Source organism: Aphelocoma coerulescens, chromosome 1 (assembly GCF_041296385.1).
Source record: "Aphelocoma coerulescens isolate FSJ_1873_10779 chromosome 1, UR_Acoe_1.0, whole genome shotgun sequence".
Classification (NCBI taxonomy): Eukaryota; Metazoa; Chordata; class Aves; order Passeriformes; family Corvidae; genus Aphelocoma; species Aphelocoma coerulescens.
Genome location: NC_091013.1, coordinates 100,953,100 through 100,968,731, shown reverse-complemented (window position 1 = coordinate 100,968,731; position 15,632 = coordinate 100,953,100). Strand labels below are relative to the sequence as shown.

The window sequence follows — 15,632 nt, the reverse complement described above, 5'->3', positions numbered from 1 at the left end:
AATATTTTTTCTGTAATGTTTACGTTTAATGTGAAAATTTAGGTAGACCTGGGCAACTAAAATGACTTTAGACTTTATAGTGCCCTATTTTATTGATTGTTATTTTAAATTTCTGTTTTAGTGCCATATTGACAAGAGTTGGGAGTTATTGGGAGTTATCTGAACCTCTGCAAAGACTCCAGTTCTTTCAATGTCTTGATAATTGGTGCTTATTTCCTGTGAAAGGTACTTGGAGAATAGTTAGAGAGGAAGCAATACAAAAATTGTGTGTATATAATAAAGAGGGGTCACAAGACCTAATTAGGCTTCTGAGCATTTAATTTTTTTTTTTAGTCTCATATAGGTCTCTTAAGCAGTCCCAGTTCCCCTGGTAAATGCTCTTCATTAGGAATTTTTCTTAAGAGCCTACCTGCACATTCTGCCAACCACAGATTTTATTTAGGGTGGGTGGTTAGCTGACTGTTGCAATGTTTGCAGCTTTCCTTTAGAAATGGGATACAGAGCAGGACTTTAATTATAAACTTTTGACATGATGGATGAGCCATCTGACTTTGAGGTGAGATTGTTAACGGCAACTTTTCCATTTACAAAAAACTCCTTGGGATTTTCACAATTGTATTTTAAAATAATTCAGGTGGAAGATAACCTCTGGAGGTGTCTAACCCAATCCTGTATACTTTACTCCAAGAACATTCTTTGAGTGTGTTACAAGTAGTGATGACAGGTGAGTGTTGTGCAAACCATGTACTCTGCTGTCTGTAGCCCACCTTTGTAAACTTGTTGGCAGGTTCTTTTTGTTGGATGGAGTTGACACAAGCTGTTAGTAAACATAAAATGTCTGTTACTTTTATTTTGTGTAGCTATTTTTCACGTAAAACAGGTAAAATCAAAGGTTAATTTGTACAGCATCTTATTGATACTGTAAAATGCTTTAAAATCAGTTGGCATAAAAGAGGAAATCAGGGTTCACAATGTATGATGTAGGCAGCAATACAAGAAAATAATTGCACATTAGTGAGCACCTTTGACAGACTTGGTCAGTTTTATTTCTGTGAAACATCAAGTTTTGTTAAAAAAAATACTATCGAACCTCATTTGCTGACCTATTTAAAAATAGCATCTCTGCCATAACTCTAGGTGCAAAGCAGAGTTCAAAATGTACTTTTAAAATACTGATCTTTTGCCAGATCCTTTAAAATTAACCCTAGAATAAGTTCTGACCTACAGAATATTCATCATAACTCAGCTCTCAGAAGTATTTTAGATTTGAGAAACTTGTAGTTATAAAAGGCTACTTTTAAAAGAGTATGAACATCTTTCAGGTGGAACACCTGAAGAGTATGAAAACACAAAATATATATAAGTATATATCCTGGTGTATGGATATGTAAGGAATTCTAAATTTGCTTCTGGCCACATCATTGAAAGTTATTATTTTAGAGTCCATATTAAAGATTAAAGGTCGTTACTCTCACCTTGAGACATGAATGTTTACCCTGCTGCAAGTGATTTATAGGTGTAGAAAAAGCCAAAAAAATCCAAGGAAAAAAATGCTAAAGGGATTACCCATCTTTTTACCTTGTCACATGACAAAAACTAAAGAATCTTGCCCAATAACATCTTCAGCAAACCTTTGAGATGAGATTTGTGGAGGGAGTGGTTAGGGATTATTCTCTACTTAGCAGCGTAGTTTAGTGTTACACATGTTCCACGTCATGCAACTGCAGGACTTCCTTACCTCCCTTTTTTCCAGATTGTGTCACAACTTTGTCCAGTCTTTCATGTGATTTTTATATTGCATTCAGAATTACAAAGGAAAGGGTAAGGAATTCAGAGGAGTTTATTTCGTACTGGTGAAGGACACCAACTTTTTCCTCTTCTCTCTGTGAACAGAAAGGAGCAATTCTCACAGTGATGTAAATGTCTGATCTTGCCTGTAGCCAGCGTGCCACATCTCCCAGTCAGTTTGAGGGAGAGGGATGGACTTCTGTTTTACAGAAATTCTTCCAGTTTCCTCCTTTTGTGTTACCACTCCTTGTCTTTCATTCTCCATGCTTTCTGTATTGCCCTTAATCCCATAGGAGTGTAGTATCCCCATTCATCAGTTTTAGATCCCTAAGTAGGAGTCTATGTGGGCCATGCCCCTCATAGGTAGGAATTAATTGTGTCATTGCAAGACAGGAGCAAAACTCTTGTATGTCAGCAGCACAAATAGATGAGAAGTATAATATGGGACCATGGAGGATGATTTGGCAGTGCTTGTGGGATCCTTTGTGGGCTCTAAGGCAAAGGATGCTATTGCAGGAATTGATTGATTTTGCCAGAGGTTCTCTTTTGTCTGTGCATACTGAAGGGTGCCAGTTAACGTTCATTTGTAATGTGTGATTTGCAGCTGTTGAGAAGCTGACTCTTCATTGTAGTGCATTCAGTGTGAGGGAGCACTGTTGCTTCTTCAGAGCATCTGAGATCTGTTGGTGGACTCTGTATGATGAGGTTTTGTAGCATTTTTTTTTTTGGCTCATCAATGAGTTGCTGTCCCTTGTGAGGGAACCTGGTCAGTATTTGAAGACCTTTCTGATAAGGATGCCGAGTTGACAGCTGCTTTTTCAAATCTGTGTTTCTTCACATCTGTATACGTTCATTCTGCAAGTTGCAGTGGTGTGCTTCTGTGAGCTGTATTTGGATCTAAGCATACATGATATGGAGTCTCAGAACTTGACAGCTGCAGATTTAGTGAATAAAACTGGAAGCTTTTCCTTTTTACTATGGAGAAGTCATTCTTTAATGTCTGCATATTAACACGGGTGTGTCTTGTGGGACACAGCTGAACTAATTTTTCAGTAGACTAATCTTTTAAAACTTTTTTTGAGTACTTCTAGAGAATTTCTTGTGAAGATGTTGAGGAAGGCATAGGTTTCTTGTGAGTTTGCAAAAACAGTCACACAGCAGTATTAACATGTTGTACTGTCTCAGTGGTTAGGTTAAACTTTTAGCTGTGAAATAAAAGGGAAAAATCGGGTAACTGAATGCATCAGACTCTCTCCTTGCTTCAGCAAAAAGATTGCAGTTCTGGCTATGGCACTGTGATCACCACCAGCTTTTGCTTTAGTTAGGAATTAGGATTTGGCAGTTCTTAAAGAAACACCTATGTGTAAGGAGTTTTCCCACATATTATCAGTTGAGCCATTTAGACTGTTGGAATGCACTCTGTTAGGGGAAGAAGAATGAAGGAGACATTATTACTAGAGAAAGAAATTAATTTTTATATTTTAAAACAGTAACTTGTGTTAGTTGGTATTATAGGATTCTGGTGTGGGTGTTCCTTGCAGTAGTAGTAGTTTGTTAGTGTTTCTTAACATTCTATAGAACTGTGAGAAATTTTCTTGCAGAGCAACAATTGCTATTTTTCAGAATATTGGAAACAATGAGCATGGAGTCTTTTCTAATGTTTTTGCTTGTGTTTTTGGTTTGAGGGGTTTTTTTGTGTGTGTTGGCTGAAAGGAAACATTGAATTTTAAGTCTTTTGAAGAAGTTACTCTTTAAGAAAAGCAAAAAGGCAAATTCTCTCATGGATGAACTAGAACTTCTTGTGCAAAGAGTTCAGTTAAAAAAACCCCTTCCCTAGGAGCAATGAATCCAGTTACATATTTTAAGTGAATGTGAGCAGTTGAAAGGAAGGGCAAAATTGTGGAGGAATGCAAGAATAAAATTGCACTTCTGTGTAAGCCACAACTTACTGTTAAGCTTGATATTAATTTTGATCAGTTCTGAAATACTGTTTAAGTGAACTGAAGTCTAAATACTGTAGTGAAAATGGTGGAAGTTAATATAGCTGATGGAAACAATATCCATCTTGATTCTCACATCTGTTTTCCTAATATAACATCTGTGTGAATTGGAGTGGAGATAATCACACTAGTTAACTCCTTGAGGAGGGAGTTGCTTATCTTCACATCATGCTTTTAAAGTGATGCTTGGCACAGCAAGGAGCTCTGCATTTCTCTTAAGTTCAATACGTTGTACAAGAGCAGATTTCTCCATGCCTCTCTTCATTTCACCTTTAATGCTGAACTTAGGATATCCATACTGAGACACTTCTTGGCTAGACCAGCTTTGAAAACACGAAACCTTCTGCAACCTCTCTTCATGTGATCATGTTTTTATAAATCTACTGAGACAATCTTACTATTGTTATTTGTAGAACATGTCAAAACTGAACTTACAGTAGAAACTTATTTGTGTCTTGTGCTCCTGTACTGTGAGCACCAAAACCTGGAATTGCACCAGAAAAAATGGGGCAGAGCATGGTCCCTGCAGACATGCAGTTAACTTTGGCTCCTAAGAATTTGGTTGTCTCCTGATGTCCTGTGATTGGTGCCTGTTGATGTGCTGACCATGTGGATGGTTTCCGATTTTTCCCCAGTGGAAACAACTGCTGCTGAGATTCAGACTAAATCCATTTTAATGTCATAGATCACAGAAAATTATTTACCTTCTCCCTCCACCTTGAAGGCAGGCTTTAGACACGGTCCTTATAATGCGTATCTTTCCAGAAGGGCTGTCTTGGAGTGGTTTGTTGAGATGTCCAGCAGGAATTTTGACAGGTGCTTTGGTTGTGCTTGCAGGCTTTGGTTTGGGGATCCGAGTTGGAATTGAACGACGGAATGTATTGGTAATCTGGAAATAAACCAAGAAAAGAAATCATGCTTTAGAGAGGAGAAACAAATGGTGGTTTTAGCTTGGTAGTGCCTTTTCCAATTGTAAATCCGAATGCACTGCTGTTAGAACTGTTTGTCTGAGCTTCCTTTATCTCATTGGTAATGAGGCAGAAACGTATTTAACTTACCTACTTGATTGGAGAATATCAGAGAATCTCAATGGATTGAAACTCAGAGTATAAATAAGAGGGGTTTCCTGTCTGTCAGCTGACTAAGTATCAGCTCTAGGAGCTGAGGGATGCAGTGCAAAGTCTTGAACTGTGTGAGTTCTCTGGGTGAATAATCAGAGAACTTCCACATGCAGAAGAAAATCTTGATTCAGTCCTGAGTAGCAGGCGATACCCAGATCATACTTTACTGTGAGAGATCCTTCTTTGACAGTGACCAGTGTACACAAAATGAATATATTTGTGAGACAACTCTCCCTCCAGAATGCATCATAGTCATTAATTGTAAAAAAAGTAAATATACCAGAAAATGTTAATATGTGCACTGAAAAGGGGGAAAGAACTATAAAGGCAAGAAGCTTGTTTAAAAGGTACCATTATCTGAAACCAGGATTAAACATCCACTAGTCATCAGAAAACCTTTTTGCATCACAAGCATTTTTATATACCTTTTTCAGTCAAGCTAAGGGTAAAAGAACTTCACTTAATTTTTTTTTTTTTTTACATAAAATGGAAATGGTGTTCAAATGAGGACAATAGAAAACAGTGTTGGAATTCTGGTGACTTAAGTATGAGCTAGATCGAAATGGGTTTTGAGAAAACTTCCTAGTGGCTATAATGGTCTGCCTGGGCTGATTAAAAAAATAAAAATAATCACAAATCAAAAGCTTACCATTTACCTGTAGATAATTGTGCATGACAGGGGTTTTCAATAGAATAAAGCTGAGCCAACATCAGATCATTGCATGTGCTCAGTGCAGAGGAATTTGGGGAAAGTTTGCATGTCACAGATGTGCTTATTGGATCATGAGTAAGGAAAAAAAATCAACCTGGGCTTAATTGAAGTATGATAACAAAGAGATAAAAATAGTAACAATCTCCTAGAACAGTGTGGTTTGTTTAATGATGAGACCCATGTGGGAGGGAAAGATCTAGGTAAGTTTCTAACTTACTCTTACAGATATGACCATTCTATATTGTGGTTTTAAAAAAAATTTAACAGTGGTCTCTAACAAAAGAATCTCATGAGGTTAGATCTTGTGTGGACACTGTGGAAAAACAAGGAATATTCTCAAGGTTAATTAGTGGCGAGTGGATAGGTAGCAGAGCAGTGAGCTAGTTTTTAATAGTATAGTGGAGATAGCATCTGAACCTCACAGCCACCTCTGGTACTCAACATATTCATAAACTGCATAGGAAGACTACTGAAATGATAATATTTGCATATGGTATAACAGGGAGAGTACTTGAAGCAAGAGCTGACAGTAAGTCATGTTACTGAGTAAAAATGCGTGTCAGTTCAGTGTTAACAATTGAAAAATAATATATTTAGGGAAAAGGAGTTCACATACAGTAGTGACATTTATTGTCACTAAGAACATAGATCTTGGAATCCCTGTAAATTGTCCTCATTGCTCAGCAACTGGCAGTTGTCAAAAAGGTAACAGACAAGTTAGGAATTGCTAGGAAAAGAATACAAGAAAAACCCCATCATTTTTTAGTGTGTGAATCGAAACCATACCTACATTGTGAATGTTTTACAGGGTTTTGTCCAAACAGCTCAATAAAGGGCATGCCAAAATGCAGAAAAGGTGGCAAAGACTATCAATTATGAAATGTCTTCTGAGTGAGGATTAATAACATACCCTAAACCTGTTCAAGATTGGAAAATAGACTGTGGTGGGAAAAATAAACAACAACAGAAATGTAGTAGCATTATGGTGAATAGGGCAATTCTCTAGCATGCTTGGGAGGGCATCCACGAGGTGGATTGAAGGTATGTGAAAAGTGTTTTCCCTTGTCAATGAGCTGTGAAACTCACTGGGACAGGCAGTTTTTGAGGTGATGATATAACCTGGTTTTGAGACAATTAATGCTGATTCAGGGCATCCATCAAGGACTGCTAAACACAAAGATGTGTGGGGATTCCAGCTGTGGATAGCCAGCTGTAAGTTGCAGGCTGCCAGAGGCTCGATTTTCTACTCTCTGTGCCTGGTACTTAACATTCATAGGCATTTAACACTGGTCACTACCAAAGATGAGATATGTAGTCTGAGTGTCTAAAACTTCTTTCATGTTTTAATTTTTAAGATCAGCGTGTTTCAATTTGTAGTGCTCTTTTTTTTTTTTTTTTTTTTTTTTTTAATGCCTTGAGAAAGGAAAGAGTTTGGCTTTGAAAGTGAGTAAGGAAAAAGATGTGTTTTTCTTTCCTTGTGTCCCTTCAAGACTTTACCTCTGGGTGGCAGCGAAGTTCTCCTTTTGCACTGCACCCCAGTATTTTCACTTAAACTTGACTGAAGTTCTTTGTTAAATGCTGAATAAACAAAATTAACATGCATTTTCATGATAGTCTGGAATTTTAGCATTCCTAATGTTAGTAGGAAAGGAAAAAAAAAAAAGAATCTCCCCTTTGCCCCCAAACCAAAAAGCATTTTGCTTCAATTACTAAACAGGCTGTGTTAAGAAAGGAATTGATGTTGGAGAGGATAATTGTGTTACTGCTCTGTGGGTTTCCATCAGTACTGAGTTGGAAGAGTTTGCCTCTGACCATGGGTATGGCCTGGTAGATGAGGCACAGTATTGAGAATAAAATTTTTGGGTGGGCTATTACTGGCAGTGCTGCTATCTGATATAATTGTAGAGATGATAGAAAATGTGTCAGTTTCCCAACTATAAAAAGAATTAGATTAGCCATCATTTGCTAAGTATTTTGAGGTGAATAGATAAAAATATTTATGTAAAGTCTTGCATGCTAAAGTGAGATTGTATCTCTAAGAGTTGTGTTTGGTTGTTTTGTTTGGGGTTTTTTTGGAAAGTGTTCCAGTACAGAGCTTCCTTAGGTTACAAATGTCTGGAGTTGATTGACCAGCCTAGAATTCCTAGGCCCAGAATTTTACAGCTTTTGTGCATCCGACTGGTATTCAGGCTCTAAGGTTTTATTGAATCAGTGAAAAGTTAGGTGTTGAAACATCCCTGTGCTCTGGCCTATAGTTTGTACCAGTTTCTAGTTTGTTAAAACTACCATTGAAAATGTGGCCTTCTGAACCATCAGATTTCATTTCAGTCAAATTTGTTTTTGTGATTCAAAAAGATGCTGTATTTTGCAGTTCTAAATGACAATATTGAACACATCTACATTTTTATCATTTAGTGCCTAGAGCTGCATTATAACTGGTGGACTTGTCAAGGCTGGATCTGCGTACAGAGTTTGTATTGCTCTCTTTAACTTGTGTCATGTTTGATTGTAGCCACAATAACTGAATTGCTCTAGCTCCTGGCGTAGGCTCAAACTTAAGGATAACAGCTGTATTATGGGGCTTTTTTTTCTGTGCAAATAAACTATATCAGTGCTAAGTTTTTCTGCCAGGACAACTGAACTTGCTCTTCAGTGACTGTACCAATCTAACTTCTGATGAAGGCAAGGATTTCACCAACTGCCCATCTAGTTCTCTTCCTCCCCATACAGCACTTAAAAAATGGTGGTTTTCATCATTCCTGATATAAATTCTGGAGAGGAAAGACTGAATAATTTAAATTTACAGAAAACACTTACTGACACTTTGGAATTCAATTACATGCATAGCTAGATCAAGGACTAAACTTTGATTATTTTCTAGAACTTATGCTCAAAATTGTGAATCTCAGGTAAGAGTTGTAAACAGAACATTTTGGGTCCGTTGACTGGATCAGTGCTTAAGCTGCTGTAAGATGTACCCATAAAGAAGGAATGGCATTATGTGGGAATTGTCTGGAAAGCACTTGGGAGTAACCATACATAAAATTTTGCATTGGTTTAGTTGTATGTGTACTGAAAATCCATGTGTAATACCCCTAGGTCCTTCCCTACTGCTTAGTGTAGAGGCATGTAAGCAGATACACTGGCTATAGCAGGCTTGTATCTTGGGATGTCTGGTTTGGTTTTTAGACAGACCTGAATGACTAAAAACCCCTTATATATAGATTTTGGTGGGCCTTTTCAATTTGATTTTTAACTATGTATGGGAAATCTGTGTGCACACCATGAATTACTTCTCTTCAAGTGTATGCATCCTTTCTACCAGTTCATCTTCTTCAAGATAAATGTTTTTAGTCTCCCTCATTCTTTTTTGAATTCTCATTTGTATTCTGAATTGGCTGGCTTTGTGCTCATCATTGCTGTTCAGTTATGTCTCCTTGAGTTGCCATCTGTAGGCCACTTTTTATATCTGCTATCTTTCGAAGTCAGAGAAGAGAAAAAGGATATGTTTATTCTTCAAAAAGCAAGCTGAGCTGCCTTTCATGTTCTGGAGATCCCTTGTGAGTGTTCCCATTAATGCTCTTGAAACACCCCCAGAAACAAAATGTTGCCCAGGAGTGACCTATCGGAGTAGTTACGCAGTTTTCCTTTACTTGATGTGTCTCTGTAAGCATCAGCAAATAATTACTGCAACAACAATGACAACTAACCCCAAAAACATTAAACTGGCCACATATTTTAAATTAGAAGATTATGTGGTACATCTGTCTCTAAGTATAACAGCACCATATTGGTTCAAGGCATTAGGCTTGGAAAATAGCAAAGTTTTTGTCAGTAGTGCTTAGTTGGAGAAATAAACAATTAAAGCTAATTTTCAAGGCAAGCTATGATCTAAGAATCAAGAAAGCTGCATTTTAACTTCATTTTTAAAGTAACTTCTGAAGCAGACATTAATTGCCTGTGATAGGAATTGGCAGAAGAAAGGGTGTTAGAGTGAGAACTCTACACAGGGACTACGTTTGTTGTCTCTTAGCAAATGACAGTGGGTACTTCAGGGATGGGGACAAACACTGTCACAGGTGATAATTGAGAAGTTTTCACACATTAGTGTCAAAATGCCCCTTCTAATTTCAGAAAGACAACAGAGAAAAAATGCTCTATCAGGATATATATTCCATACCCACCTTTTTTCTCTCCCACAGGGACAGAGATGGCTTATTTATATGGGCGAGCTTTTAACACAATGCAATGCTTGCTTTCTGGGAAGTGGGGTAAGGCAAGTGTGTGTGGAGGTGTCAAGGAGAGAAAATATTTCAGTTTCTGTGCTGTTGAAGTAGTTCTCCTGCTTTTGGTCCTAATCCTTTCTTTTTCCTTCTGAAAGTATGATGTGTGCTTTGCTTCCTGTTTGAACTTTATTCATTTAAATAGGGAGGAGCATGTAGTACTTATGCTGTAAGTTTTCTTATTTGTCTTTCTACATCATCGTAGCACTTGATCTAGGCGAAATAACTTTAGATAAAGTTTCTTTCTCACTGCTTAAATTTTTAGTTTAAGAAATTTGACTATCATTTTCAGTTTTAGTGAAAGTGGCCAGGGGATGGCGCTGAAGATCCTTTATGCAGAAGCCCATGAGTGTATGTGCATAAGCGTGCCTCTTGCCAGACTTAAGTTTGTTCCTGGATGATTGAATGCAGTCAGAATGAAAGCCAGGTCTGCAAGTGAGAACGAGTTAAGATTAAGTGATAAACTTGAATATTCCCTTTGGTCTCCAAGCCAGACAGCTTTGGCTGAAATTTCTGGTTAGGCATCCTCAACTGCACAGAGCATTCAGATACTTCCTTTTCTTTACTTTTCTTTCACTAGGTCTTGGCATTTGTTTTCTAGGAATCCAAAGTGAGAAGTCTCAGTTGCTCTGAATTCCCTTTTATGCAACACACCTGTGTGTGTGACTATACTGAGATGTGTGAGCAGGAGCAGTGTAAAATCCTTACTCTTACTAACACTGGTGAGACCTTAGCCAGGCTGGTGTCTGGCTTGGCTCACTGCATTGTCACACCACTATAAACAGCTCAGCAGAGGGAAAAGGACTCTCCAGTAATCTGTAGAGTCATAGTACTTGAGCTATTAAGTGGAAGAGCAATTAGGTTTGTTTAATCTGGAGAAAACAAAACTGAGAAGAGGTGTAATAATTGTCTTCTAGTATGTGTTGCAGAGAAAATAATTTTCAAAGTCCAGTGGGGGAGATAGGAAAGAGAATACTGGAGTACAATTTCAGCAATGTAGATTCAGTTTAGAAATTAGCAAGATTCTTAATGACAAGGGTATTTCAGCCCTGTTACATATTCCTGGGTAACTGGGAAGTTGTCACTGCAGAAGTTTTTTAGAACCATATGAACCAGGTTTTCATTTGGAAGGTTTTAAGTCAAGTTATAGTGAGGGAATAGGCTCAAAAATGTCCTGAGATCCTTTTTAAGCTCTATTTTCTGCATTTTCTACTCTTCTGCTGATATTTGCCCTATTACAGTGCTCTTGATTTCAATAATATGGCATATTTGACAGAAAAATCTGTATTAATATTAGAAATTATTTCCATATATGTGACACAATTTGCACTAATGTACTTAAGTGTGTCACTGTGGTCTTATATCCTGAATGCCAAGTTTAAATCTACTTTCTGGTTTTGGGGAAAAGAAGGGTTGGAGGACGAAGTTGTATTTTTAGTTTCTAAAATTCTCTTATGTGCCTTACTTTTCTTAGGACATAACTTTGCTGAGAAATGTGATAATATTTTAAACTTTGGATGACTTAAAGACTCATTTCTAGTAGATAATTGACAAGATGCAGGGAAGGGTAAGGTTATGTTGTGGGTTAACTCCTGTAGGACAAGGTTACCTGGGGCTGGTTGATCAGCATCATCATGCAGCTGGAGTGAACAGTTGTTTGCTGTTAATCTTCCCTTTGCCCCTTAAAAGTCGAAGGGGTCTCAGGCACCTTGTTAGGGCACTTGGGGGTGCCTAGGAACAGAAGTGTGTGGCCTTTTTAGAATACTACACACGCTGCAATAGCAGGTGTGTCCCGCAGAGGGGAGTGCCAGCACTTAGATGTTCCTGCAGGCGCTGAAGTGTCAGTGCTGTTAGAGACAATACAACCTGGGTCAGACCAGCAGTCCACTTGGTTTAAAGCTGCACTGGCATTTGTTGAGTTAGATTCTTGGCAGTGGGGTATCATTCTGTACAGGTCGGGGGCAGGTAGGGATATTTGTGTTTGCGTATTTCTCTGGCAGTTTCTAAAGGTGTTTGAAACTGCACTTACACCCACACACGCCTTTTAACGTGAAAGCGTCTTCATTATCAATGTTGTCTGTTTAAAAGCTTTGAGTATGTTTTCCCTATGTTAGTCAATTTATATGGTGGAAAGGTTTACAGAGGTTCTGCATGGAGAAGATAAAAGACCCTCTAGCTTTTACTGTCGGGGCTTTTTTCTGTCTGTGAGCAGGCTGTTTTCCTCTTGCAAGGCCACATTAAAAGGTGTGTTAATCAGAGTCCTATTTTCAATATATATATTTTTTTTCCTAATATATATAAAATGATAATTAAAATAAAACGCTCTCTACCTTTTATCCAGCTAAGATTGATGTTTCTTCAGGATAAAACATGACCTATAGTGGCTTGTGTATGAGACAATCAAGGATAAGAAAATACAGATACTAATCACGTTAGAAGCTGTCTTGCTTGGATTTTGCACAAGTCAGTTCTCTCCCAAGAGAAATCCGGAGTTATGTTAATGGGACTGATGAATGCTTGTTGTATATGTGAAGTGCTTTGTGATGTATTTGTATGCTAGATTGTATCTCTTCAGACAATAGTGGTAGCATCAAAGGTGATGGGACCAGGACTTTGGCAGTGATTGCACTATAAAATGCTCCTTTTTCCTTTTTGCCTGTCCGTTCAGTTATGCTGATGTAGCTCTTTTATAAAGCTGAGCTGTGAAATGGATCCTGTTTTGTTGAGGTTGTTTGTTTGGTTTTTGTTTTGGTTTTTTGAAAAGAGGATTTGTGGAGCATGGCTTTTTGTTTGTGGTTTTGCTTTTGTTTTTTTCAAATTCAGGTTAGTTTCTTGACCTGGTTCACAGTGCTGCCTTCTGGAACAGTGGTGGCAGCACAACTGAAAGGGCAATATTTTGTAATTTGGGTTGTGGTAGGGGTGAAAAAGGGGAGGGAGCTTCTTTGGCCCATCCCTGTTTGAAGCCCCTGTGATGTCAGACCACTGCATGGCAAATGAAGAGATGTTGATTTAAAGAGGTCTTTCCACTTGTGCTCAAAAAGTGTTTCTCAAGAGTACTTTGCTTTGTGGTCAGAAGAGAATTACATTTGGTTGGCAACTCTGATATTTGAAGCTTCCTGGGTGCCCACAGTATGGTGGGTCACTGGCTAATGTGCTAGCTACAGCACAGAGAGAATTCAGCTTCATCTTGGGGCCACTGGCTGCAGATCTGTGAAAACACTTCATGCTGCTTAAGTTTTTATGATTTGTCTTTTTTTTTTGAGCAATTTCCCACTTACAGTACTTGGTGTTAATTTTAAAGCATTTTTATACACCCACTTGTGCTGTATTTGAACCATTAGATCTTTCTCCCTTCTGTTTCTTGGTAACATAATGTTTTGGTAGTCTTTGCTTAAGCCTGGAGATTAGGCAGTTGTCAGTTTTTGTTTTGCCTGTCTCAATATCTGTTTCCTAGGGACAAAGTCATCCTGCAGATGGTTACTCCATTTCCATCACCTAACCCTGCAGCATCCATTGAATCTTATTGAGAAAATAGAGCTGTACAGTTCTGTTCCTGATTATTTTTTCCCTAGTGTGGGGAGCACGCCTTCCTAAGCCTTGCATGAAATGCTTACATACAGACCTTTTTCTTATTACAACCTTACATTCTGTCCCCAGACACTGTATTGGCTACAGTGCTTCGGATGAGGAAGATTAGCAGTCTGCTCCTGTAATTTTTGTCAGTTCTAGTTCTTAATTAGTGACTTGCAGGAGGTCTTTAAATAACTTGAAATACTACCTCATAGTTGATGGATGGGCGCTTTGGTCTCAGATGACCATTATCACTTTGTATTCTCTTCTTTTTGCTTTTCCTTCTTTTCCCTCCCTCCCCTCATCCATCCTCCCTGTAAGGACAAAAATTACAAGTATTTCTTCTGAGATATTTAATCACATAAAGAGAATGGCTTGAAAATGCTGAGCACCAAAGTGTTTGTGATGCCCTTGCTTGCGTCCATTTGATCATTCACTGAAATAAACCCAAAAAGATGAAGGAAAGTGAGATGGTAACTGCTGTCATTTTTTAATCAGTTAATTCTCCCTTTCTTTTGCTGGGAACTAAACATAAAGGGGAAAAGGTAGATTTTTAAGCCTTAGAGGAGATGCTTGCCAAGAGGTTTGGAAAAGAGAAGGATTGATATTATGATCTGCTGAAAACTGTTTTTATGCTGTCTTTCACAGTTTAATCCCTCTGATATATGCTTCTTACTATGTGACCTTATTTCCTCGTAACATTTAAATGAATCACTACATACCTGTCAGACTTCAGGCTTTTGAGCAACTGCTGAAAGCAAAAGTTTCTCAGCCTCCAAATTAACAGCAATACTTACCACTTAGAGTAGTTGAAATTCCTAGAAAAGCTGCCTTACTTGTTGAATTTTAATATTATGCTTGATGTTTTTGTTCAGAGTGCTTGAATTGATGTGCAGATAAGTTATTTAAATTTCTCCTTGCCCTTCTGTTTTCTTATTGTCTGCCAAGGAAGTAGGTGGATATTCCCACTCAGCAAAGTGGAAGTACTCTGAAATGTGGAGTGGTGATCCGAACAACTCAGGGTTAATTTGTAAATCGATAATTTGATTCCTTAAGCTATGCTTTCTATTTGCTACTTTATGATAAAATTACAGCTAACTTTCTGTTTAAACAATTAAGTTTCAGCTCTCAGCAAATACATGCAGGTGTTTATTTTCTCAGCTTTGAAGTTGTTCTTGGGAATTCAAACAGAATGAACCTGTTTCATTGTGCAAATCTTAATTTAAGACAAAAATAATTATTTGATTTTTTTATGTGTTGGAATGACTGACAAAAATTTTGCTGTGACGTCAGTTAAATCTACATTGATGTTGTTTCATCAGTAGGGGAATGTAAGAATCCCTTAATCAAGGTGTGTTTTTTGGAAATGTAGCAATTTCATTTCCAGGCAGTGCTGATGCTTCTTACTTAGGAGTTAATGGTCATGAGTGGCTGCTTCCTTTGTCTTTTGTTAATTAGACAGTTATTGATAAATCATTATGAGTTTAAGACAGGGATTATACTTATAAATGGTGTGAACTGTCATCTAGGTTTTGTATTCCAATCTTAGCTTTAAAAACTGAATGTCCTTATTCGTAATAGCTTGGTAATTGTCCAAAGGACTGTGTGTGATTATTGCTGTGTCCTCATTTGTGCTTTTCATTTATAAGATATTATAATGGATGGCCAGGTGGTTAATGATCAACACACTTCTGTGTATTTTTGAAGGTAGATCTAAATTTTTTTTCTACAAGCTTTTTCAGTCTAACTGAAGAAAATATTAGTGCCTCTGGAGGACACATGTTAATCCTTTAATTTTTGGAGAATTTGGTGTCTGTTAGTATGCTGGCAAGTTGGTACTTCAGACACAGTTATTCAGTACCATGCTTGTAATGTGTTCCTGCAGAGATCTTAGGTATGGATCAGCAGGATATGCAGTATCCCAAAGAACAGAAGTGCAGAGAATGTACTGATTTTTGGTTTTGACTGAGCCCTGCAGTTAAAAATGTGCAACCTGAATGTAATTATGTAACTTGTTTGTATAATTAGCACACTCTAAAATTTTTATAATCTTGTCTTGCCTGAGTGCTGGCTGCTGTCTTCATCAGTAACTTTTGCTGAAGTTGGTGTGAGTCAAAGTTTGCTTTGTAGAATAAGACAATGTACTCCTTCTGATCCA

The 15,632-nt window shown here is 37.8% G+C and overlaps 1 protein-coding gene across 4 annotated transcripts in view; it reads left to right on the top strand.

The window, feature by feature from the left end:
* CMSS1 (cms1 ribosomal small subunit homolog) overlaps positions 1-15,632 on the top strand; it is a 225,670-nt gene that overhangs the window by 1,844 nt on the left and 208,194 nt on the right. The window contains exon 4 of one of the 4 annotated variants that reach the window (XM_069021448.1): positions 635-724. The exons of the other annotated variants lie outside the window; for them this stretch is intronic. Coding sequence (XP_068877549.1) covers positions 718-724 — 7 coding nt within the window. The 5' untranslated portion in view covers positions 635-717. The remainder of the gene's footprint in view (positions 1-634; positions 725-15,632) is intronic. 4 annotated transcript variants of the gene reach the window in all.